This window comes from Aythya marila (assembly GCF_965140915.1).
Source record: "Aythya marila genome assembly, chromosome: 19".
Classification (NCBI taxonomy): domain Eukaryota; kingdom Metazoa; phylum Chordata; class Aves; order Anseriformes; family Anatidae; genus Aythya; species Aythya marila.
This window is the reverse complement of record NC_139060.1, coordinates 356,913-381,978: the sequence shown is the minus strand read 5'-3', so window position 1 is coordinate 381,978 and position 25,066 is coordinate 356,913. Positions and strand designations below refer to the sequence as shown.

The window sequence follows — 25,066 nt, the reverse complement described above, 5'->3', positions numbered from 1 at the left end:
TGAGTCTGGCTGGGGGGTGCTGGCAGACACAAAGCCCCATGGGATGCAGCAGCCCCAGGTGCTGAGCAGGAGCAGCGGGTGCTGCTGTGAGCTGCCCTTGTTGGGCAGCAGCCCTGGCAGCCAGGGCCCCACAGCAGGGCGTCCCCAGCCATGCCGTGGGGCCAGGCGTGGGTGGGAGCGGGTGCACCCCAGGGAGGAATGTGGGCTGGGAGGGGCTGCAGCTCCAGCACAGGCACTTGCAGCACAGTCACCAGTCAACCAGCAGCCACCACCCAGCATGGCTGAGAAACCCCAAATACAGCTCTTCGTCAAGGTGAGTGGAGGTCGTTTGGAGGTTGGGGATGATGTGGGCTGGGCAGGGATGCTTCTGGCTGCTACCCCTGGCAGTACCCTGGGCTGGGGTGGCTCAGCTACCCCTGCACACCCCCCTGTCCACCTGCAGGTTCCCAGGCAGGTAGCAAGCAGCTTGGCATCTTCTCCAGCACGCTGTGCTGCTGCCTGCCCCGCAGACATAGGTGCTCAGCAAGGGCTGCTGGACTGGGGTATCACACTCCCTCTCCCACCCTACATCCACTACAGGTACCCTTTGTGTGTGTGTGTACACATCTGGGTGAAGAGGGGACCCCTGCACACCAGCCCAGCCACTGCAGTGCCTTGATGCCTGCACCTGCACCTCCTGGGCCTTTCCTAGCCACCACCTGGCTAGGGCAGTTTGTCCAGCTGTACAGGGCAGGACATGGCCTGCCTGAGGGCACACCTGGAGGGTGGCAGGGCCAACAGCATTGCCATAAACCTCCTACGGCCACCACACAGCCCCTGTCTTGCTGGGCTGTCCCCTGCCACAGCCAGGTGCCAAGCTAGTGGCTGTGCCAAACCCCTGCCACCCAGCACTGTGGGCCACCACCTACTGTGCCACGCAGGCTGCTCTGGGGTGGGGCACAGAGGCCCCATGAGCAGGCAGGGGCCAGGGACTGGCGCTGTGCCCAGCATAACAGGCCCTAGAAGCTGCCTGTATTGTTCGCTGGCCTGCAGCCAGCCAAGGCCCCAGCCCGCACCCACTGCCGGAGTGTGGGGCTGGGGTAGCTGAGCTCTCTGTCTTTGCCCGCAGGCAAGCGAGGACGGGGAGAGTGTGGGCCACTGCCCTTTCTGCCAGCGGCTCTTCATGGTGCTGCTGCTCAAAGGGGTGCCCTTTACCCTCACCACCGTGGATGTGAAGAGGTGAGCGGCACCCTGTGGTACCCACACACTGGTCTGAGGGGTATAGGCAGGACCCCACCACCTTGGGAAAAGGCATGAAGGGTAAAGTCTGTTTTATCCCCCTGGCTGCCCACCACTGCCCTGAGGGAGGGTGGTGGGCATTTTCCAGGGCAGAACTGCCACAGGCACACAGTGGGGCAGGAGCAGCCTTGGGGGAAACACATAATCATTTTGCCCTGGACACGCACACAACACAGTGCCCCACAAAGCTCTGGGCAAAGTGGGCATCAGCAACCATTCCTGTCTCCTGCAGGGCACTGGACGTGCTGAAGGACTTTGCACCAGGTGCCCAGCTGCCCGTTCTGCTCTACAACGGAGACCCGAAGACCGACACTGTCAATATCGAGGACTTTCTGGAGGACAGGCTGGCCCCCCCCATGTCAGTGTCCAGCACTGCCCCAGAAAGGGGAAGTGGTTAAAGTGTGGTGGGGGAGGCTGAGAAAGGGGCAGGGGGCAGGCAGCACCTGGGCCTGCCAGCCTCTGCCTCCTTCCACAGCTGTGCCCACATCCCCACAGGTTCCCCAGCCTGGTCCCACAGTACAAGGAGTCAAGGTTGGCAGGCAATGACATCTTCCACAAGTTCTCCACCTTCATTAAGAACCCAGTGCCCGCCCAGGATGAAGGTGAGGAAGTGGGGGGGCCACCTGTGCTGTGCCACACTGGGGAACCCCAGGCAGGCCCTCAGGTGCTGAGACCCCTAAGGCTGGCCAGCCCTTCCTTGCCCATCCCTCAGCATCCTGGTACCCCCAGCCTGTCACCCCCAGTGTGGTTCAGCACAGCTGAGCCAGGGTACCCTTGGCAGAACAGGGAGGGACCAACCTGGGCCAGGCAAGAACAATGCGGGCACCAGGGCAGGCTGACAGAGGAGGCTACGTGGCAGGGAGGGCTCAGCAAAGCTGCCGGTCCCATGCCTGCAGCAGGGTGCTGCCCTGACCCAGTGTGCTGCTGCCCACCCTGCAGCACTGCAGCGAAGCCTGCTGAGGGCCCTGCTGAAGCTGGATGAGTACCTGAGTGCCCCCCTGGAGTATGAGCTGGCCTGTGAGCCCCACCTCCGGACCTCCCAGCGCCGCTTCCTCGACGGGGACCAGCTCACGTTAGCTGACTGCAACCTGCTGCCCAAGCTCAACATCGTGCAGGTGAGCACAGGCATCCCCATGCTGTGACCTTCCACTTGCCCTGGCTTCTCTGTACTGCCTGCCCCACGCCCTCACCTCCTCCTGGGTTCCAGCCCATCACCTGCCTGCAACAACTCTCCGCCCCTACACCCACCCGTGTTCCCTCTTCTCCCCCATTCACCATGCCCCCCAGGTGCCTGCCTGGCACGCCCTTCCCCATGACCCCTGCACAGCTTGGTGCCTTCCTGCAGACTTCACTCCCGTCTGCATCCCCCACCAGGTACCACCTCTCCATCCTGTGCACTGCCACAGATGTCCCCTCATGCTATGTCACCCATGTGGCTGTGAATGCCACTACCTACCAGCCACAAAACCCTCCTTGGCACATCACAGGCACACAGTGCTGGGCAAGAGCTCATGCTGTTTCTGCCTGCAGATTGTCTGCCAGCATTATCGCCACTTCGGGATCCCCAAGGACCTGCGCGGTGTGTGGCGCTACCTTAACAACGCCAGCGAAACCAAGGAGTTCAAGTACACCTGCCCCAACAGTGAGGAGATAGTTCAGGCCTATCGCTCTGTGGTCCGGTCTCCGTAGTGAGCTGGGCAAACATCCAGGTGGGCATAGGGATGGGGTCAGGCAGCAGGCCAATGCCTGCCCCGGTTCCACTGCCACCACCACTGTCCTGCCTGAATTGCACTCGGGAGGGCAGAGAGCATGAGCTGCATCCCTGGTACCCAAATTTCCCCAAGCTGACACCCTTGCCTGAGGTGCTATCAGCAAGCTGCCTTGCACTGAACCTGCAAATGCATTCTCGCTTCTTGTCACCCTCCCTGCCTGGCCAGGACACTCTTGACCTACCCTGTGATCCCTCAAGCACAAAGATGGGTGCAAAGGTACGGCCATGGGCACCACTTGTAACGGAGCTGGGCAACGCTGAGGGTAACAGCAGGAGCCGAGCCTCATTTTGGGAAGAAAAAAGTCTGCCTAGAGCAGAGAGCCCAGAGCAGAGAGGGTATCCCTGCAGCCTCCCTCAGAGGCACATTGTGCCACCAGCCACATGAGGGACCCAAGACAGGGCTGTGCCAGGACAGCTGGCACCACCTGATGCCTGTGAAGAGCAGCACAGGGTGAGGAGAACTGGCACAGCCATGGCAAAGCCCTGGGAATGGAGGTGTGGGAATGCTGTTGGTGATGCTGATGACCTTGCCCTCTGTCCCCATTGCCCTGTGCAAGGGGAGCAGAGGGCACTGTCCCTCCAGGACCCATTCTTAGGAAGCTCTCTTGAGAAGATTTGGGACAGGGATGGGGATGAAGTGGGAAAAGTCCAAGCCATGTATCAGAGCACCTGGTGATCAATAAAGGCTTTGCAAGCAAGATAACTGTGTCTGGAGTGACAGACCCCAACAGCTCTCCTCCCACACAGGACTTTGCACAGGCCTCCAAGTCTAGCAAGGGCTGTGGCCAAACTTCCAGCTCTGCAGGGGGCTAGAGAAGCTCTAACCAGTCACCCACCAGCCCACTGGCACAAAACTGTCAGGAAAGTGAACTCCTCCGACCCCTTGACTCCTCAGATTCAGTTGAAATTGGCCACATGGCTCCAGAGCAATGGAAGGGCAAAAGGGAATGACACACACACACACTCTCACTCTGGACAAGCCCCCAGAGACCAGCTGGCTAAAAACAGCTTTACTGGCAATAAATTAAGCACAGGCGATCTTTAAAAAAATATCTTTCAAAGATATTTAAAAAAAAAAACAAAACACCAATTAATGGCGAGTGGAGTAAAGGGGTGGCTCCTTTCAGCAGGAAGAAGCTGCAGGTAAAAAAAGCCACCACTTTGTCATCCCTGCCCTGTCTACCCCCTCCCCCCAAGGCCCTGCCACAGCACCAGCTGAGGATCTGCTGCCCCCTCAGGCCTGCCAGGCACTGCCTCCGGGTCTCTGGGTCCTGCTTGCCCCATCCATCTCCCTTGTTGACCATGATCCACACCTGCAGCAAGGAGCCTGGCAGGGCCAGGAGGCAGTAAAAACTCTATCAGCCACACGTGGTTGAAAATGCTGACATCGGGGGGACAGGACACCACAGGTCATGAGTCTTCAAAGTCCACTCCAGATGGTGCCTTCTTGCTAGAAGGCGATGGAAGGAGAGTCACAGGCCAGCCAGGAGCTTGCTGGTGACCACTGGACCTCAAGTCCCAGCACTGGGCTGTGGAACAGCGCTTACCTTTTGAAACCAGGATTAATGAGAGACTCTCCTGGGATCTTCCGCTTAGCTGACAAAGCTGAGCCAGCAGCCCTGTTCTTCCTTGGGCTGGGGTCTGCCTCAGTCAGAGACAGGAAGGATAGGGAAAGCAAAGGTCAGCTGGTTGCTCTGGCAGCCCTGCAAGCCCCTCCGTGCCCAGGATGTGCCTCCAGGAGACATGGATGATGAGGGGCCATACTTGGTCTCCTATGTGAAAGCTCCAGGGACTCGCAGAACTGCCATGGAAGAGCAGTGAAGCCTGACCTTCTCCTGGAGGCCAGCAAGCAACCCTGCTTGGTGATACTAGGCATCGGACCTGAGCACAGTGCACCTCAAGAGCTACCATGCTGAGCCCTGGCCCCTCCTGTGCTGGGAAGGGCACCAAGAGCAGGGTGGTTGACAGCAGCCAAAGCAGAAGGGGCTCAGAGTTTCCTGGAGAGTACAAGGACACAGGAGCCAGCAGCTTCCTGGAGAAGAGAAGGCAAACAAGCAACACAACTCATGGTAACTGCCTACCTGGCAGGAAGAGCTGCTGGCTCTGGGCAGCATTCTTCTCAGGGCTGCAGGAAGACCCCAGCGTGCCCACCACTGCTGAGACAGGAATGAGAATCAGATTATGTGCCAATGTATCCCGGGCTTCCCAGCAAGCTCCCTCCCCTCCACAGCCCACAACCAAACCTAGCAACATTCTCTTTCCAGCCACTTCCATCTAGGGTGCTGCTACCCCAAGACCTTCACAGAATGGTTGAGGCTGGAAGGGAGAGCTGGAGATCATCTAGTCCAACCTCCCTGACAAGCAGGGTCACCTACAGCATGTTGCACAGGATCACATCCAGTAGGGTTCTGAATATCTCCAGAGATGGAGACTCCACAGGCTCTCCGAGCAGCCTGTTCCAATGCTCCGTCACCCTCACGGTAAAGGAAACTTGCCTCTGTAAGGCAACAATGGTGTTTTGTCAGCCATTAGGGCAAGGTTGTGCTCCTGCACACTGTCACAATGCTGCTTTTAGTCCTATACAGGATCTATACAGCCCTATACAGTCCTGCCCAAGATGGTCAGGGAAGGCCCTGGCCAGCTTTGGGAACAGGTCAGCCCAAGCAGGAAGACGAAAGTAGCACCTCTGCTGCCCAGTCCACACATTTTCATCTCTCCTGGCCAATTTAACCATAGCTCATGAGGAGATGTCATGTGGGATGAGACCATGAAAACATAGCCTCCTAAATGCCATCTTACTTGGTCCTCTGAACCGGCTCACTTGGGGGAAACCTTAGGTGGGAGAGAGATGATACCACGACAGTGGATGGAAGCTGATCTCCTTTCTCCCGTTGCCCTGTTCCACAACCACACACAGACCTTCGAGATGTTCTTCCAGCTTCTTGATGGAAGTCGCCAAGCCAAACATCAGCGCTTGGAGCTGGGTCCTCGCCTCAGCAACAGGCAGCTTGCAGAGATGAAGGGTGCTGTGTCCGGCCTCCCCTTGCAGCTGCAGCGTGGCCCTGCCATCCTGCAGGCTCAGGGAAACGGCCCCACGCTGCAGGGCTTCCCTGCGTGGGCAAGAGCCCGGGGTGAGGAGAGAGCCCGGAGCCCCGCGGCAAAGGGCGCCGGGTCCGGCCGAGCACCCACCTCAGCTTCGCGACGTCGTCCTCCGGCAGGCACGTCCCGCCCTGCGGCGCCTGAGGGGAGAGGGCACCTCCTGCGGCGCGGCCCGGGACCCCGCCGCCCCGGCCCCCCCCCCGCGGCCCCCAGCCCCGCTACGTACGCGGCCCTGCGGCGGGCGGGCGCCGAGCTCCCCGGCCCAGACCTCCAGCGCGTCGGTCACACTGCGGGGGGCAGCGGCTCAGGCGGGGCTCGAGCCGGCCCGGCCCGGCCCGGCCCGCTCCCCCGCCCGGCGCGGCACTCACCAGACGGTGCCGGCAGAGCCGGGGCCGGCCGCGGGGCAGCAGTAGCAGAGGTACCGGCCCGGCCCGGCCCCCAGGACGCAGAAAGGCCCCGGCGGCTCCGCCATGGCGGCGGCGCGGAAGGGGCGGGCCCCGGGCCCTGCACGGCCGGCGAGGGCGGCGCCGCCATGGGGAACCTGGGGCTGCAGCGGGTGGACGAGAGCGTGGCCGTCAAGCACCCGGTAGGCGCCGGCCCTACCTGGCGGGGCTGGGGGGCCGCGAGCCGGGGACCGGGCGGGGGGGCCGGGCCGGTGCCCTGACGGTGTCTCCGCAGGCGCTGCGGCAGTACGCGGCGTGCCAGTCCCACGCCTTCATGAAGGGCATCGGCGCCTTCCTGGCAGGTACGGCCGGGGCGGGCTCCGCCGGGCGGGGGAGGCCCCAGCACTCGGCCCCCCACCGGCGGGTGGCCTTGGCTGGCATCCTGCTCGCGGTCCCTGGGCTTTGGCAGGCAGCGGAGCCGCTTTCGCCGTGCAGAAGCTGGTGAACAAGAAGCTGCCGTACGCCCTCCAGTACAACCTGTTGCTGTCCGTGGGTGAGTGCCCTGAGCCTCCTTGCCCTGCCTAGCACCTGCTGCCTGGATGTGGCTGCAGGCTCGGCTGTGAGCAGGCTGGCAGTGCTGGGCCCTGCAGGGAGCATGGCCTCGGCTTGCAGGACCGGTGCCATGTTTGCAGGTGGAACGGCAGTTTGCCCTTAATGTGGGGGGCATTGTGACCTGACTCATTCCACCCTTCTGCTCCCCAAGCTCCTCAAGGGTGCTGCCTGTAGGCAGTTGCAAACACTCTTGTTACCAGTGCTCTCTGGAAGCTGCCTGCATGTTTGGTCTCTTCAGCTGCAGGATCCCTTGCCAGCTATATGGTGACCAAAGCAGAGACACAGAAATGCTCTGACTTCTGGATTTACCTGGAGACGGGCAAGTCCCCACAGGAGCATACCATGGCCAATGGGCTGTCTCAACCTACAGGTATATTTCATGTCTCCTTGCTGCTTTACCTGGGCTTGTCTTGCCTGCTGCAGCTCTTTGCTGTTCCTGCATTGCTTCTAAGCTGGTGACTATTTGTGCCTTTCTTAGAATCCCTGGTAAAGTCCCACAGAGGCACCCTGCAGTTAAGGGACTCTTCTCTTATGTGACTGGAGTAGCCCTCTGGGGTAGCAGCAGTGCTAGGGCAGTCAGAGTGCCCTGCCTCTGTCTCACAGCTCTCACTTCTCTGGGCCCATCATTTGGGTGCAGCCAGTGGTATGGAGAGTGTATGCTCACTTCTGCTTGCTGGCCTGCCTGTTCTGTGGATTCATGAGAGACATTGTGGAGGAGGTTTTGTTTGCTAGAAGAGGAAGAATAGGGCAGAAGATTGTGAGCTAGCAAACCCCTCCACGCTTGTGCTTAAGCCAGGCTGCTCATGAGAAAGGTAGGGCTGCAGAGGGCACCAGAGCAGCCTCTGCTGTGTGGTTTTCATGGCTGCCTCTGCTATCTGCTATTAGCATCAATGAATTCTTGAAGCTAGGCCAAGCTGAAGAGACATCAAACTCTTCACCAGAGCTTTATGGTTCTCTGCTCACACCTGCCAAAGATGCTGGGATTGTCTGGGGTACAAGGAGTTTGTTCTTGTCTATTGCAGAAAGTCTCAGCCCAGAGGACGCAGAGAGAGTCGCACCACCTGTGAGGAGGAACAAGTATGGAGATATTGTGGAGTAGCCAGTGCAGCACAGTGTGCTACGCCTGTGTCCTGCTGCTGCTGTCTTCACCCCTTCCTGTTTGCCTGATGTGCCTGTGCTGCATGGGAGTTGTCTGTAGTACTGCCAGGGAGTTTAGATAAGTCAGTGGTGCAGTGCATGCATGTTGGAGACCTGAGACTCTCAGGTGGTTTGTGTGTGAGCATTGCACATGGCAAACATAATAAAAGTCCAGAGCTCAAAGTGCACACTGTGGTTAAAGTAAAGACTGCCAATAGGATGGAAAGAGGTGGCGTGCAGGAGTCACCTGGAGACAGTCCCTCTGGTAAATGTTGAAGCAGACTGAACAGAGAGTTGTGGCTAAAGCTTAGGAAAAAAAGAGGGTTTATGACTGTTGGAAAAGAGGGCAAGCCACTCAGAAAGACTATAAGGATGTTGTAAGGCTGTGCAGGGTCAAAATTAGAAAGGCCAAAGCTCACCTGGAGCTCAATCTGGCTACTGCTGTTAAAGACAACAAAAAATGTTTTTATAAATAAATCAACACGAAAAGGAGGACTAAGGAGAATCTCCATCCTTTACTGGATGCAGGGGGAAACTTAGTTACTAAAGATGAGGAAAAGGCTGAGGTGCTTAATGCCTTCTTTGCCTCAGTCTTTAGCAGCAAGAGCAGTTGTTCTCTGGATACCCAGTACCCTGAGCTGGTGGAAGCGGATGGGGAGCAGGATGTGGCCCTCATAATCTGTGAGGAAACGTTTAGTGACCTGCTACAGCACTTAGATGTACGCAAGTCGATGGGTCTGGATGGGATCCACCCGAGGATACTGAGGGAACTGGCGGAGGAACTGGCCAACCTGCTTACCATCATTTATCAGCAGTCCTGGCTATTGCGGGAGGTCCCAGTTGACTGGTAGCCAGCAAACGTGATGCCCATCTACAAGAAAGGCCGGAGGGTAGACCTGGGGAACTACAGGCCTGTCAGTTTGACCTCAGTTCCAGGGAAGCTCATGGAGCAGATTATCTTCAGTGTCATCACATGGCACTTGCAGGGCAACCAGGTGATCAGGCCCAGTCAGCATGGGTTTATGAAAGGCAGGTCCTGCTTGACGAACCTGATCTCCTTCTATGACAAAGTGACGCGCTTGGTGGATGAGGGAAAGGCTGTGGATGTGGTCTACCTTGACTTCAGCAAGGCTTTTGACATCATTTCCCATAGCATTCTCCAGTTCATGGGTTGGACTGGCGTACGCTTCATTGCGTAATTAAGTGGTTGGATAGCCAGGCCCAAAGAGTTGTGATGAATGGAGTCAAATCCAGCTGGAGGCCAGTCACTAGTGGAGTCCCCCAGGGCTCGGTACTGGGGCCAGTCCTCTTTGATATCTTTATTGATGATCTGGATGAGGGGATCGAGTGCACCCTCAGTAAGTTTGCAGATGACACCAAGTTAGGTGCATGTGTCGATCTGCCCAAGGGTAGGAAGGCTCTGCAGGAGGATCTGGATAGGCTGGACCGATGGGCTGAGGTCAACTGTATGAAGTTCAACAAGGCCAAGTGCACAACAACCCCAAGCAGAGCTACAGGCTGGGAGAGGAGTGGTTGGAAAGCTGCCAGGCAGAGAAGGACCTGGGAGTGATGATTGATAGTCAGCTGAATATGAGCCAGCAGTGTGCTCAGGTGGCCAAGAAGGCCAACAGCATCCTGGCTTGTATAAGAAGCAGTGTGGCCAGCAGGTCTAGGGAAGTGATTGTCCCCCTGTACTTGGCTCTGGTGAGGCCGCACCTTGAGTACTGTGTTCAGTTTTGGGCCCCTCGCTACAAGAAGGACATCGAGGTGCTTGAGCGAGTCCAGAGAAGGGCGATGAAGCTGGTGAGGGGTCTGGAGAACAAGTCCTACGAGGAGCAGCTGAGGGAGCTGGGTTTGTTCAGCCTGAAGAAGAGGAGGCTTAGGGGTGACCTTATTGCTCTTTGTAAGTACCTTAAAGGAGACTGTAGCGAGGTGGGGGTTGGTCTATTCTCCCATGTGCCTGGTGACAGGATGGGGGGGAATGGGCTAAAGTTGTGCCGGGGGGGGGGGGGGGGTTAGGTTGGATATTAGGAAAAACTTTACCAAGAGGGTTGTGAGGTATTGGAATGGGCTGCCCGGGGAAGTGGTTGCATCGCCATTCCTGGAGGTCTTTAAAAGACATTTAGAGGTAGAGCTTAGTGATATGGTTTAGTGGAGGACTCGGTGGCGTTAGGACAGAGGTTGGACTAGGTGATCTTGGAGGTCTCTTCCAACCTAGATGATTCTGTCATTCTGTGACTCTGTAATCTGGTGTTGTGGTTTAACCCAGATGGCAGCTAAACACCACACAGCCATTCGTTCACCCTCCCCCCTCCATCTCTGGGATAGGGGAGAGAAACGGGAAAATAAAGCTTGTGAGTTGAGATAAAGACAGTTTATTAAGACAGGATAATAATAATAACAATAATGATAATAGTACTACTACTAATAATGTGTACAAACAAGTGATGCACAATGCAGTTGTTCACCACCTGCTGACCGATGCCCAGCCTATCCCCAAGCAGCCGGCCCCCACACCCTGGCTAGCCACCCCTATCTGTTGTTCAGCATGACCCCAGGTGGTATGGAATACCCCTTTGGCCAGTTTGGGCCAGCTGTCCTGGGTCAGTCCCCTCCCAGCTCTTGATGCCCCCCAAGCCTGCTCGCTGGCAGGACAGAGCGAGAAGCTGAAAAGTCCTTGGCTTGGTGTAAGCACTGCTCTGCAACAATTAAAACATCAACATGTTATCAGCACTCTTCTCATCCTAATCCAAAACATAGCACTCTACCAGCTACTAGGAAGAAAATTAACTCTGTCCTAACTGAAACCAGGACATCTGGTCTCCTGGAGACTACAGTACTTACAATCTAAAAGCACTGGGCTGTGAAATGTCTCCAAACATGGACATACCTAGGCTAAGCTATGAGGCAGCAGAGCTGTTGCCACAAACATTCTGTTTCTTGAGCATAGTCAGTCACAGTCTCTTTACCCTCATAACAGCAAGGCTTTTCTTGAGTTCCCAGATGGGGCTGGTCTAAGCCCTACAGTTGCACAGCCTCTTTGGGCGCCATCTCTGCCCTCACAAAGGGAGCAACGGTGCATACATGCCCAAAGCCCAGTCTGTACATCACCTGCCTTGCTTGCTGGCAAGTCATGGCACCTGGCCAGCTCAGACTCTGCATCCGGACCTGTTACCCACTGGGATGGAAGGATACTGTCTTGAATCACAGATGTCCAGAGAGGCATGTGGCAAGATCAAGAATCTCTTTGATTTTTTTCCTACCCGTAAACCCCAAGTCATGACTAGGTCAACCTGGCTGCTTTTAGTGGATGTCCAGCTCTGATTCAGTTGCAGCTGAATTTCTTAGACGGTTTTTGAATCAAGCTAATTTCTTAAAGCAGGACAGCAGCTATTCAGCTTCAAAGAGAACAGAAAGGCTTCCTTGTGTTTGAGACCTTGGAGTATCTGTGTCTGGCCGCCGGAGGGAGCTCCTGTTCTGGACAAACAACAGGCTGGGAATTGAAAGTGGTTGTGTGGGCTAACATCATCTAAAACTAGAATTCCATTTGTCCCTACACAGAGATGGGGAGCAACCATCAGAACAGCTAACATCAAAGAGGCTTAGAGAAAAGTTCAGTGCAGTGCGTTGTTAGGGAAGGACATCAGTAATTGAGCAAACCCAAGGAGGAGAGCTGGTACTGTCTGCAAGCACAAGGAGGGCAGTGAGAAGCTGCTCCTCTCTTGGGGGTGCATAGAGGAAAGTGCTGAGGGCAGCGGGCTGTTAGCAGATGGGATCTGTGAGTCAGGATGGGCCCTGCACAGCTGTCCCACTGCTGGGTGGATGCTGCAGTGGTTCTGTGAGCCTGGCAGCTCAGAGCAACCTGCATCGACAAGTTCCTGACTGCTCTGCTGCCATGGCTGGGCAGCAAAGCCTTTCCTGTGTGCACCTGTGAGTGCAGAAGTGATTGCATGGAACAGAGCTATGCTGAGCACTACCTACTTGCACCTTTGGGGTGACTTGAGTTCTTGGTGCTCAGGAAGCCTGAACTTCTCAGCTGTGGTTGGCTTCCACTTCCAGGTGGGCCTAAGCCTGGAGTGGGATTTCAAGCCCACTTTGTCTTGACTTGGGGAATTCTGCAGACTGGTAAAGCATATAAAACCATGGCTGTGTCTGAGCACTGGGCAGGTTGCAAGAGACCAAGTCTTTCAGGCAGAGCTCTACGTGTGGTTGTGTCCAAGCAGAGCCCACCAGCAGCACTACACCTGTGGGACAGCCAGGCTTTGTCAGCCTGTTGCTATGATGGTGACAAAGCCATAGGAATGGTTACAAAGATTTATTTCTGATTATATAAAAAAAATCAACAAGAACAACAACAAAAAACACAAACCTTTCTGCACATTTCCATGTCCCTGTTTTTACTCATTCAGACATGAAGGCACATCCTCCCAGCTGTTTGGCTTGGGGTGATGTAGGGTTCAAATCCTAAAGCAGCAGAAAGCCTTACTCATGCAGCAACTCTGTCACCTATGCACCCGGGAGCCAGAGGAGGCACTGGCTGTGGCAAAGGTGAGACTGGCCTAGGAACCACTGGAATGAGAAAGGCACTGCATATGGTTGCTGAAGAAGAGGCTTGGGAAGCTGCTTGCTCTGGTTGTTGCTTAGCCCCTACCAAAGCCCCTTTGAGTAGAGGAAAGGGCCCTTTCAAGGCAGGTGGAAGTCCAGGTCAAGATCTGGCATTCGGGAAGGTCACTGGAGCTTGTGCATCAGCCAGAAAGACAGTGTAGGTTCTGGGTGATGCCCGGAGCTTCCCTGTCTCGGCTGATTCTCCAGGGACAGGATAGTGAGGTCAGCTGTATGGGCTAGAGTGATATTCTCCACCTTCCCCATGCACACGAGAATAAAGTCCTGCAGTTGTCTGGACTCATTGGCCCAGTCCAGCCCAGGTCTGGTGGTAGAAAGATGCCCCAGATACAGATGTCCTAACCTTGAGACTGCTCTAGCATCCGTCCCTGAGTAGTACTGGGAAGCCCTTAAAACATTCTCCTCCTGCTGCACTGCAGGGTCAGCAGTCCTCTTTTGTCCATCCCTACCTTTTCTGCTGCTTGAAAGCAAGGGGAAGGCAAAAAGGGGCAGCTTTCCCTCCAGGGCAGATGGCATTGGGTGTCAGAGGACAGTATCTCCAAGCACTTGCTGCAACCCAAGTATTCAGACTTCAGCAGAAAGGATGGTGCTGGCTCCTGCAGACAAAGGCCTGTCCCGTCCCTGCAGCTAGATTGCGCTGGACTTGCTGTGGCGGAGCAGGTAGACAGCAGTCACCAGAGCTATCAGGGTGGTGACCACAAAAAGCAGGATGAGGATGACCCAGTAGTTGTACAGCATGCTTTTGTGGGAAGCAGGTTTCTCTGCTGGGATCATGTTGGTGAGGTTCAGCATGTAGCCAAGGGCCCAGCCGATGGAGGTTTCTCCTGCCTGTGGAAACAGCTTGGCATGGTCACCACCCTGGTCAGTCCAGCCCCATGGACTGCAAGGGACCTTCCAGGGACCATTTCACTATCAGCTCAATCAAGAAGAGAAGTCTGGAGGAGTCCACAGCACCCTGAGTCCTTGCTTGCCTGTGGGTCCAGCTAGCCCAGGGACAAAACAGTGACCTGGTGGCTTTGCTGAACTAATTTGGTGGGAGCAGGGTCATCCTGACTTTGCTGCCCATCCCACAGTTCATGTAGGTGAAAGGACTTGGTAAAAGTGGGATACTACCCTGAGGTAATTTCCCAATGAGCTTGACCAAATAGTAGGTTGAGATCAGTAGTGTTTTGAGGGCCAAGGACAAACTGGAGGACTTTGAAATTCCTGACTCCTTGACCACCCTACAGTCAACTCAGATCATTTTTTTCTCAATATCCCAAAATATAAACCCCAAAACTGAGTCCCATCCTGCCTCTTTTCCCCAAGATCTTTCTTCACACATTGCTTGGCTCTTTCTTGGTTTGGGATGATCGCTTCTGTAGTGCTTTCTGGCCTAGTGTCAAATGAATACTATGGGATGGATATGTGCTCTGATGTTACCCACCTTCTTCTGGAAGGCAATATTTGGGAAGGAATGGTTGTTGAAGTTGTACCCTCTGGTGGTGAGCAAATAAATGAACATGCTGGTAGCACAGTAATCTGACAGCCTCTTCTCCAGTTTAGGAGCCTTCTGGAGCAGCTGGATGAGATGCATGAAGAGAGAGAAAGGGGGTCAGGCCAGTATGTTCCAGGGTTTGTTTATGGAGCCCGAAGTTCTAAGTAGCATCTGGCTGGCCAAGGCACTTCTTATACCCACCTGAACCTCTCCTGGTCCCATGTGGAAGCCATCACCAACCCTTTCCCTACTACATGCTATGGGAAGGTGCCAGGACACCCAGCCCCCTCCAAAGCCCAGGAGATGCCCCACATGAATCACCCCTTTCCTTCCCACTGTGCCAGGGGAGCCCACCTCACTCCAGCTGGTGGCACAGATGGTCTCAGCAGCATCCTTCAGGTCTTTGGGCAAGTGTACAGGTCTCTCCATCACTGTCTGAATGAAGTCCACCGTGTAGAAGAAGGCAGAGAAGGCCTGAGGAATGGAAACACCTGTAGGACAGGCTGGGAGCAAACCCTTTCACCACAGAGAGCTAGCGTAACCTGTGGTGGATGCAAGCAACCGCTCTTGCAGAGATGGGGTTTGACTTTGCTGACAAATGACACTTGGGAGCCAGGGGACTGCTGCAGATTCTACAGCCAGACCACCACCCTGCTCCATGCTGGGACTTACAATGAAGTTTCCTGAAACCTCAGGCTGGAAAATGCCATCGAAGGAACAGCGGGAGAAGGAGCAGGTGGTGAAGTTGAAGAGCTTGCTGACGTGCAGAGCACAGAGGCTCCCATTCCCAGTGCCAGCCATGGTGACGAAGGTGTTGAGGGGAAGGCTGGGCCTCTCCTTCTCTGTGCAGGGGCTATCGTAGATGCTGCTCAATGACAGGCTCTTGCGGTAGCCTGTGGGCCAGCAGGGATTGGGGACAGTTGCTTGGTAGTTCTCAGCCTGCTGGAGGAGCAACACATGGGCCCCTGTGAGCTGTGCCATCACCCTGTCTCCCCTGTGCCACAGCAGCCCTGGCACCACTTGCTTGGCTCTGGTTCCCACCATGGAGATGCTGACAAGCCTGGGATGCAAAGGACTGCGGGAGACAGCAGTTGCCACTGTTGTCTCGAGATGACTCAGGACATTTGGCACAGGCTGAATACAACACCTTATGGAGAGGGTGGGAGGAAGCCCTGGAACCATGGGTGATGCTTAGGGGGCAAAAACCAAGAGTTGGCTGGGAAATGTGTGCAGCTGACCCCCCAGGGCTGTCCTGGAAAGCAGGGCTGGAAGAAGCCCACAGAGAAAGCATGAGTCCCAGCAACCCTAGGTTCTCTGCAAATCATCCCCTTCTTGCCCTGGCTCCTGAACCTGAACCCAGGAGGTAATCACAGGTCTAAAGCAGTGTTTTGAAGGATCTGGGGTGCAGCACCTCCCAACCTGTATAAATGCTGGTGTGATGATAGCCAGCGTCCCTGGGTGAGCACGTGCCAGTACCTGGAGGAGCTTTGAGAGCAGCCTCTTGAGGACCTGGTCCCTTCCATAGCAGAGGAAGCTGTGGGTGTACACTTTGTATGGCTGGCCATACAGCTTCAGCATCACCTCATTTCTGGGGTCTTCAATGGTGTCCCTGGTTTCAAAGGTGATCTGTGTGGAAGCACCCCCGAAGTCCATGGCCCCCAGGGTCTTCTTCTTGGGCTGGATCCATTCCCCAAGCCACCCGCGCTGGGCAAAGAGACAGGTGCAGGAAGCAGTTAGGTGCAGAGCAGTCTGGCCAGTGCAGCCAGCCCTGCTGGGCACCAGGCTCCTTTGCCCACCTTGATGAAGTTCTCCAGGAGGTAGTTTGCTGTGACCCAGCCAAACACCCCCTCCTCTTCCCCTGACAGGATCTTTGCTCCCCGGAAATCGAAGGGGTATGACTTCAGCATGGCAGTCACTGCACTGAGGACGGCATTCGAGGCCTCGAGGTTTGCAATGCTGCAGGCAAGATGGAAACATGCAGCAGTGCAAGGGGCAGAGTCAGAGCTGTGTAACTCTCTGGCTCTGCCAGTATGTGGGAGCTAACCACAGGCAGGTGGGGAACTCTTACCCATGTACCTGCTGGGACATCCCCCAAAACCCAGCTAATTTCCTTGTCTCAGCTAGGGAAGGAGCCAGGAGGCAGAGGTGGATGTGTTCTCTCTTTCTGATGGCCAGGCAAATGGGGCAGGACTGTCTGCTCATGTGGATTTGGGGGATAATATCTTCATTGTGTCAAATTGGGCTGGCAGTAAGTACAAGGGGGCTTTGTTCCTAGCTAGCCAAAAAGAAGGGGTGGGTTATCCTGGAGCTGCCCCTCCAGACCTCTAGTGCCCCTTTTCGTCCCACATGGGGAGTACAGAGGGACTGTGTCCTGAAGAGCATCTCCTGCAGCATGGCATTCCCTAGCAGCTCTGCAAGGCACACAGAGCCACTGCCTTGGGGAATCTGGAGGCAGGCGACAGCTTTGCCTGGCAAAGGGGTGACTTCACAGCCATCCTTCACATTTTCCACCCCCACCATGGGTGGTGGGATGGAGGGGTGGTGAGGTAAGGCCTCCCCAGTAACATTTGAGGCCAGGCAGCTGGCACAGCCAGAGCCAACACTCACTTGAGCAGGCGCATGCCAGCTGTAGCGCCCAGGTAGAGCGGAGTCACCGCATGCTTCTCCTTGGGCACATCTCTCAGAGCCTGGTTCAGGCAGTGCTCTAAGCTTTTCCCAGCAGCTGGAGGGTTGGAGCTGTAGCTGGAGATGCCAGGACCTGTGGAGAGGGAAACTGCATTGCCCTGCAGCCATGTAGGTGGTGGGACAATGTTCAGTGAGCAGCTTTGCCCCTCCCAGGATGTTCAGTAGAGCTGAGGGTTGCTCAGGCTGAGGGTTCACATGGCTGTCCAAATAGCCAGAGCTTAGCCACATCTCTGCCCATGCTGCATCCCTCACTTGGTGGCAGTTTGGAAAAGGTTGGATAAATGGATAGCAAAAAAACACCCCTTGCTCCTTGCTGGGCTAGGCAATGAGCTGAATTGTGTTCTGGAGGTATGATGCATACCAGGAAAAGACAAACTGCCACCACCCTTACAGCACATTTCCCTTGGGGGAGGTTTTGGGAACAGAGTCAGACCCCTTTTAACACCTCACTGCCCCTGGTGAAAGCACAGGGAGAGAAGTCAGGCCATGTGGACCGCCATGGTCACTTGACAGCAAGGGGATGTGCCACCCAGGGGGCAGGGACAGCCCTTACCCTCCACGTCACACATGCTGTGCTCGCTGACCACCCCAGTGTCATTTTCCTTGTCCGCAGGCCACTTGTAGATGAACATAGCGGTGTGGGAGGAACCGGCGTCCAGCACGATGCCATACTGCAGGTGGAGAGGCAGGAATCAGGCCCAGAGGGTAGGAGCCCCTTTGGCTGCCCCTGGCTGCCTCCAGGGAAGTTCCTGAGCTGAGTCCCACCATCCTCAGCCAGCTCCTCAGGGCAGTGGAGGAGCATCCTCTCTTGGGGTGAGCACCATGAGTGAGGTCTTGCCTGTCCATACCAGGATCTTGCCTGGCCTGGGATGTTTCTGGGAGTGGGGCACTCTGCCCAGAGGGACACTGCTGACCTGGGATGCTGCTCAGCACACCAAGGGGACTGGCTCTTTGGGCATAGGGACCCCCTCACCTCATTGAGCATGGACCGAGAGGTGCTGCCCCCTGCTCCCATCCCCACAGCACTGCTCCTTGCAGCAGGCAGCTGTGTTGAGCTGTGGCCCTCAGGCCAGCAGGGAGGACACCTGAGGGCAGCCGCCTGGGGACGCAGCACTCCAAAGAAGGGCAGCCAGCCACCTCATCCCTCCCTGCCCTTGTAAGGCTTGCCCATTCTGCAGCTATAAATAACCCCTGCTCTCTCCTGCCAAACAGTTCCCCAGCTCCTGGGGAGAAGCTGTCCTGTGCCATGCCACTGGCAGCCCCCAGGCCCCAGACCCCTTTGCCTCACTCAGCTGTCCATGGGCACAGGGCTGCCTGCCTGGGCCTCTTCACACTGTGGCCAGAGCTGCTTTTCTGCTGGAGAGGAGGCTGCTAGCTTGGGGCTGAACACAAGATGTTTCAGTGCTGCCCCAGCTGACCACCTCTCCAGAGTGAAACTACCTAAGACTTAAACCTGGACTAAACAATGGCTTTACCTGCATCCCATAAATCCCTGCCAAACACCCACATGAACCCCAGGGGCAGGCTGCTCTTCTCCCAGCCCAATGCCCTTGAGCTGCCCCAGGCCTGCCTGGTTGGGTCCCATGGGGACAGACAACCAGCTCGGCCTGTGGGGCCATCATCTGGCTTTGAGTCACTGCCCCATTGCTGCCTGTCCTTGTCCTCAGCCAGCTGCAGAGTGGGCTCCAGGTCAGGTGGCTGCAGCGTTCAGTTTTGGGTAGCTTACTTTTAGCTTGTCAGAAGAAGCAGAAATAAAGTGTTGGGGCATGGGAAAGGTCAGCTGAGGATCCCCCCTCAGAAGCAACCCCCATTTCCATGTGAACAGCTGGCCCCACAACAGACAGTGCCTCCCTGCTCCCCTGGGAACCATTTTCAACGTGTGTGACCGCCCCCCCCCCCCCCCCCCCCCCCCCCCTCCCGTTGCCACAGTCTCCCTCATCTCCCATTAACAGGCAGTGCTTTGCTTTGTGCCCTTGGACAAAAGCCGAGAGTCCCCCTCTGTGGCCAGGAAGAAGGGGGAATTGGTGCCAGTGTGCTGAGGCAACCCCTGATTTATATTATTATTAGCTGGATGACAGATCTTCACCAAAGGGAAAGCATCAACAGTTCACCCTCAGCCCCCAGGGCTGAGCAGAGCTGGGACACCAGGGACAGTCTGTGGGTTTGTGCTGCCCCTGTGTCACCAACTCTGGGGTGATGCAGGGGGAGGCTGCAGCCTGCCAAGGGGATGGGCTGGAAATGGGAGTAGCTGAGGAGCAGCAGGGGCTAAGAAGTGCTGAAGCAGGAGGCTAAGAGGATGAGTGCTGAACACTCACAGCGCTGGGGATGCCTGGTACCACAAACAAAGGATGTGAATAGCCCAGTGGGAGCAGCTCTGGGGACACAACACTGACCACAAAGCAGGGACAGACATGGCCACACCAGCTCAGACACATGGCCATACTCAGGGTGGGCAGGGGAAGCTCTACATGCCTGTGGCGTTTGGGGAAATGTCCCATGACAAAGCACTGGTGTGGGGTTGGCTGCTTCCAGCTCCTGGAGAGCTGTGGTGGGGGGTGCACGTGTTGGGGGTGCAGATGTGCATGTAGATGCATGTGTGTGGACATGCTTGTGTATGGATGTACATACATGGGCGTACATGTACATGTGCATGTGAGAGGGTGGATGCACACAGCTATGCAGGCATGAGTTTGTGTGGACATGGGTGCCGGTTTGTATGCATGTGTGTGCATTTAGGTGTGTGTGTGTGAATGTGTGTTCTCATGTACATATGTGCATAGGCATGTGTGGGTGTGTGCCTGGGACAGCTGTGCTGCATGCTCAGACCCACAGTAAGCCAAGCACACTCAGTAGGGTCTTGCAGCCCTGACACCATGCCCCCTCCTAGGGGGCATGAGTACAGAGCTCTGTGGGGTGAGTGAGGCTGCCCCCCAACCCCAGAGCTGACTCCCACCCGCACCACCTCCACTAAGATTCCTGTTGTGTATGCAGGTTTCCTCTGTGGCTGCTAAGGCAGCAGCTGGGGAGTGGCATTGCCTGAGGGCATGCGTTTCCTCATAGAATCCACAACTCCCATTTCAGTGTATCACCAGCCTGGCTACAGCTTGGAGCAGCTTCTCTGGGGGATGTGTCAGATTTGGGTCACACTGCTGGGCATCTTGCAGAACCAGAACCAGTTGCCCCAAGCAGGCATGTCCCTCTGCCATGTGCTCTAAGCCATCTCTAAGTGTCCTCTTGGACCCCAGTGTTCTTGTGGGGCAGAACCCATTGCTGTGAGGTGTGGGGTGAAGATGGGCAGCAGCCCAAGGAGTTGTGGGTGAGGGACCCATGGGAATATGGGTGCCATAGGCAGCAGCATTGGGATCCAGATGAGGTAACAACAAGTGGCAACGCAAAGTGCTGGAAAGAGGTTGGCCCCAGGAGCTGGGCACAGGACTGCTGAAAGGAGCTCCCGGCACAGACAGGTGCTATGTCATGTCCTGCACCCTGGCTGCCCCTGCACAAGAGGAACCAGGGCCTCTGCATGGCATGTGGCGGGAGCCAGGCTGCCTTGGGAAGTGCAGTGTGCCAGCCCTGCCTGATCCTGTTCCTGGCCTCCACAGGACTCTGCATCCCAGCCTGTCTTTGTGGAGGGGCCCGTCTTCCCTGGCCATTGGTAGCTTGGCCAGCACTGCCTGCCTGGCCCAGCAGCTGAGTGGCAGCGAGCAGGAGTGGAAGGCCATGTGTGCATGTGTGTGTATGAAAGGGCAGAGGCCAGACCCAGATGTCTGAGAGGGTCCCAGAGATGAAGCAGATGCCACATCCTCTCCTGCAGACCCAGGGTACACACGTTCCTCCGGCATCTGAATGGCTGCTAGGGACAAGGTCTGCCACCCACAGCAGTGCCAGCACTAGCCCCTGTCCCTGTCACAGCCCCTACCTGGGCCACGTGCACCCTGCAGGGCTTGGGGGTAGCCGGGGGTGCAGGGAGCTCAGACACCCAGCCCAGTGGTCTCCTGAAATGAGTACCAGGGTGAGCTCTTAGCTCCTTTGCCACTTTGGCCCCTTTGTGGGGGATGCGGCTGTCACCAGTGCAGCCAGCATGAGCTGCTGTGCAGGCACATAGACAGAGGCTTATGGCAGCACTGGGAGCCTCAGGTGAGTCACGTACAGGGCTCTGCACACGGCAAGCCTCTGGAGAAAAGCACCACCAAAAGCCCATCTCATTAGTGATTTACAGTGTAAGTCCTGCCTCAGCTCTTCAGCCAAGGTGTCCTGCGCCTGCCAACAAGCTGGGTGAACACAAGGACTGGAGGGACACAATGATGTCCTGGCACTCTCCTGTGCTAGTGCCTGGCTTCCATCACCCCTCTCACTGGCCCTGTCCTGCTTAGCTGCCAGAGTCACAGGGCTTGGCAGGCTTCACACGCATGTCTACAGCCCTGTCCCCAGCCCGTGGGAGTCCCATGACACCAGCATCTCCTGGCAGCATAGGAAGAGACAATTTTTCTATCTATAGGACCCACCAGCCTGACTCCGGTGATGCTGCAGGACCGGGGACAGTCCCAGCACAGCCCCACATGAGGACAGTGATCCCGTGTGGCCTGTGGCCTCCTTAGCCACAGCCAGAGCAGCTCAGTCCCCACAGAGAGGACACAGTGTCGATGTCCTCAAAGGCCACAGGGCAAAACCGCAGGTAGGGCTTGGGGTTCCTATCAAACATGTGGCTTTGCCCAATGGACAAACACAGCACAGCCCCAAAGGCTGCCCAGAAACATCCCACACCCTTGGGGGAGGCAGGGAGGGGTGCTGAGAACAGCCCAGCTCACTGCAGCTGGTGTCAGGCCCCACAGCCATGCTTCATGGCCCAAGATCCTCATCCCTCCCCACCCACGGGCTCTCTGGGCTGTTCCACAGTACAGTGTGGGCTCAGCTTGGCCCCACAATGGAGCCCACCTCCCTTGAGGGTGCTGCAGGTTACGGCAGGTCTCCTGCCACAGGAACCAAAGCTCTCCCCAGGATGGCTCACAGGGAACAAACCTGACAGGCTTTATAAAAGCCAGTGAAGAGATTTGCCAAAAGAAGGAAAAAAAAAAAAAAAAAAAAAAAAAAAAGAGGAAGGTTTGCAAAAGGAAAGACAACAGCTCAGAGCTGTAAGGCCATGGTGCCATAAGCTCAGCTGTGTACCCAGAAAGAAAGGAGAAGACTGTGCTCTGCGGTCCCTCTCACAGCAGAATAAATAATCTGGGGTATTTTTAGGGCTATATTCCAAGCAAAGGAGCTAGAAGGAGAAGAGGTAGAGCTGTGGGTCAGCCTTAGCTCATAAGTGAACTGAGCTGTCATCCAGAAGCTGTTACTAATGTGGACCAAGCCAGCAAGGACAGTGGTGTCCTGCCCAGAGTGGGAGGGGAAGATGGGCCCACAGTCCCCCCCAGCCACAAAGGAGCAGGACTGATCACAATAATAGCTTAACTCTGGCTGCCACCCTAAACTGAACAGAACAAACCAGCAAACAGGGCCTGATTTTAGTGCTGATCCCGAGGCTAGCAGGATTCCACAGGATCCACACGCTCATGCATCTTCACCCCATGCAAGCCATGGCACAAGCAGAGGTGCAGCCAGCTCCTAAACACAGCCCAAGGCAGGGGAGCTACTGGGTAGTTGCAGGGCTGGAGTATCTCTGGTTTGCTGCCTCTGCCCCTCCTTCTGCCTCTTAAGGGCTGAGGACATTGCTCCAGGCTCCCCGTTGCCACACGGTTGGCTGGCTGCACAGGGGCTCTAGAGGAGGCCAGCCAGGCACATGCCACAACCCTGCATGGCACCTGCAGCGGGAGCTGGCCCCTTGACTCCCTGACCAGGGACGGCAGGAGGAGAGCAGGGGCATGTAATGTACCCCAAAGCAGCATTAAGCTGGAGGGCTGTCTCCTCTGGGGAGAAGGGACAGAGATTGGGGCTGCCCCCCCATGCTGAAATGGCTGTTGGTGATGGCAGAGCAGCACGAGGGTTGGGACAAATCTTACAGCTCACCAGCATCCAGGCCAGAGCCCTGGGCTGGCTGGGGCTGCCAAGTGAGTCCAAAACAAGCACTTCACCCTGTGTTGGTGCATTTTGGGCTGAATTCGAATAAGACAAATCTTTGCATCCCCAAAACAGCCCTAAGCTTTGTGTAAAACTACCTCTCCCCATGCCTGCCCAGCAGCATCCCTCCAGGAAAAAGCACCATGGTGCCAACCCTGCTGCACTTGCTCCATCCAGGAATGGGGCAAAACCCCAGGTCTCTGGGCTGGGCCACTTAGCCTCAGGCACTTCTGTGCAACCCCAAACTGCAGTGCTGCATGAACACAACTGGCTTAAAGCTCCAGATAGGAATCAACTGCAGGAGGATAAAAGGTTTCCCAGACTGACCAAAGCTCTGCAAATACAGATGGGTCTCAGCAACAGTAGTTCTAATTCCCCCATGTCCAAAGAGACTTAATCAGCTTGGAAACCAACTATGAGCACAGCCCCTAACTGCCACAGCACATGGAAATGAGTGGCACAGAAATGTGTTATAGGAAAAGAGTTAATTTTTAGTGGTTATACTAACAACCAGGGAGTATCATCCTGGCTAAGCCCATTCATTTTCTCAACCTAATGTTGATTACGTCTGACAAATCTGGAGAGAAGGCAACACATCTGGCAGTCAGAAAGTTTCCAAGCAAATTGGTCAGGATGAGAAAGAGGGGGTTGTGGATGAACCACTTTGCAGGACAAGAGCCTGCTCCCCATGGAATAGCTGTCCGTCACTGAAAGAAACAAGACCTTTTTAAAACAAAATACTTGCACAGCAGGAGTCAATCAGAGGACTTTGGCAACAATAAATTGTTCGGGAACTTCCTTCGGTGCCTGAATGTAAAATTAAACAAACAAACACAGAAACCAAGAAAACAACAAACACCAGCACATTTTCATAGGCAAGCGCATTTCTTGCCCTGCAGTGCCAGCTAAGGCAGTGCAGCTGCAGCCCAGCAGCGCCCGGGGCGCCCATCCCAGAAGCCTGGCCGTAGGCACCACACCCCCGGTCCTCTGCTGTTCTGCTGCGCTCCGAAGGCTCCTCCGAGGTGAACGAGGGCAGGCGGCAGGGCGCGGTCGTTCCGCGGTGCCGGGCTCGGCCGGAGCGCAGGGACCACCGGCTCCGAGTCTCTGCTGGCGCCAGGGAGTCCCCGCATCCCGGAGCCTCTCCCCCACCCAGAACCCCCAGAGCTGGGTGCCCTCCCTGGCCTCCCGAGGCCCCCAGCCTCCGTAGCCCAGATGCCACCGGTGCCCCGCGTCCCTGTCCCCTCCGTACCCGCACCCCCCGCCGCTCACCTTGAAGCCCGGCGGGCCGCGCGCGTCCCCGGAGCCGAGGCAGAGCAGGAGGATGCCCAGGAGGCAGCCAAGGGCGAGCAGCAGCAGGACGGCGGCGACCCGGCGGGCCATGGCGGGGCCGGGAGGGCTCCTCGGCGGCGGCGGGGGCAGGTGAGAGGCTCCGCGGTGGCTGCGGCGGCTCCTGCTCCTCCTCCCCTTCCCCTTCCCCTACCCCGTCCCCTTCCCCCTCCTCCTCCTCCTTCTCCTCCTCCTCCTCGCCCGCCTTTCCCGGCTGAGTCACCGCCGCCCCGGCCCACCCGGGCGGGACACGGGTCCCGTCGGGCAGCGGGGAGCCGGCACCGGTCCATGTGCCTGCCCCTGCCCCGGGCTCGGCCCCGTCCCCCCCACCTCGGGCACGGCCCCTGAGCCAGGACTCGACCCCCGGGCGTCAATTCCTCAACTCCTGTACCAAGCTCTCAGCCCAGACCTGGCCCCCGTCTTGGGCATCGCCCCTGCTGCGGGGCTCAGCACCGCCCTGCCCGCCCCCGCGCTTCCCCGGGTACTACCCCTTATCTCAGGGCTCAGTTCCAGTTTCTTGCTGCCCCAGACATTGTCCTTAACCCATCCTGGGCTACCCGTGTACCACCCAGGCTGTGGGACTCAGCCCCTCCTGTTCCCAGTTCCAGCATCACCCCT

General features: G+C 56.7%; 4 protein-coding genes across 7 annotated transcripts; 2 read left to right on the top strand and 2 right to left on the bottom strand.

Moving 5' to 3' along the window:
• Window positions 1-198: 198 nt before the first annotated feature.
• CLIC3 (chloride intracellular channel 3) lies at window positions 199-3,742 on the top strand (the record flags this gene model as incomplete). Its single annotated transcript, XM_082775990.1, is given in 7 exon segments — window positions 199-246; window positions 248-313; window positions 1,109-1,218; window positions 1,511-1,636; window positions 1,774-1,880; window positions 2,218-2,393; window positions 2,809-3,742. Coding segments are annotated over 7 exon segments (792 nt in total). The 3' UTR covers window positions 2,968-3,742.
• Window positions 3,743-4,044: 302 nt separating this feature from the next.
• PAXX (PAXX non-homologous end joining factor) lies at window positions 4,045-6,672 on the bottom strand. Of its 3 annotated transcripts, XM_082775954.1 has the most exons (8): window positions 6,517-6,672; window positions 6,375-6,435; window positions 6,239-6,288; window positions 5,969-6,159; window positions 5,425-5,546; window positions 5,131-5,202; window positions 4,597-4,690; window positions 4,045-4,499 (listed from the first exon to the last, which is right to left on the bottom strand). In XM_082775954.1, exons 1-8 carry the CDS (start codon window positions 6,618-6,620, stop codon window positions 4,408-4,410), a joined length of 786 nt encoding a protein of 261 aa, XP_082632080.1. In that variant the 5' UTR covers window positions 6,621-6,672; the 3' UTR covers window positions 4,045-4,407. The 3 variants fall into 3 exon arrangements, with proteins under 3 accessions (XP_082632080.1, XP_082632081.1, XP_082632082.1); XM_082775955.1 differs by lacking the exon at window positions 5,425-5,546 and having other exon boundaries at window positions 5,131-5,205; window positions 6,517-6,671; XM_082775956.1 differs by lacking the exon at window positions 5,425-5,546 and having other exon boundaries at window positions 6,517-6,670.
• Window positions 6,670-9,213, top strand: TMEM141 (transmembrane protein 141). Its single transcript, XM_082775957.1, has 5 exons — window positions 6,670-6,734; window positions 6,827-6,893; window positions 7,001-7,084; window positions 7,382-7,513; window positions 8,166-9,213. The coding sequence occupies exons 1-5, from the start codon at window positions 6,681-6,683 to the stop codon at window positions 8,240-8,242; spliced, it is 414 nt and encodes a 137-aa protein (XP_082632083.1). The 5' UTR covers window positions 6,670-6,680; the 3' UTR covers window positions 8,243-9,213.
• A 3,367-nt stretch (window positions 9,214-12,580) lies between these two features.
• On the bottom strand, window positions 12,581-24,513 carry ENTPD2 (ectonucleoside triphosphate diphosphohydrolase 2). 2 transcript variants are annotated; one of them, XM_082775934.1, is made up of 9 exons: window positions 24,392-24,513; window positions 17,619-17,736; window positions 16,988-17,138; window positions 16,177-16,336; window positions 15,857-16,084; window positions 15,053-15,322; window positions 14,735-14,854; window positions 14,330-14,464; window positions 12,581-13,731 (listed from the first exon to the last, which is right to left on the bottom strand). In XM_082775934.1, the coding sequence occupies exons 1-9, from the start codon at window positions 24,500-24,502 to the stop codon at window positions 13,531-13,533; spliced, it is 1,494 nt and encodes a 497-aa protein (XP_082632060.1). In that variant the 5' UTR covers window positions 24,503-24,513; the 3' UTR covers window positions 12,581-13,530. The 2 variants fall into 2 exon arrangements, with proteins under 2 accessions (XP_082632060.1, XP_082632061.1); XM_082775935.1 differs by having other exon boundaries at window positions 15,053-15,319.
• Between the last annotated feature and the right edge of the window lie 553 nt (window positions 24,514-25,066).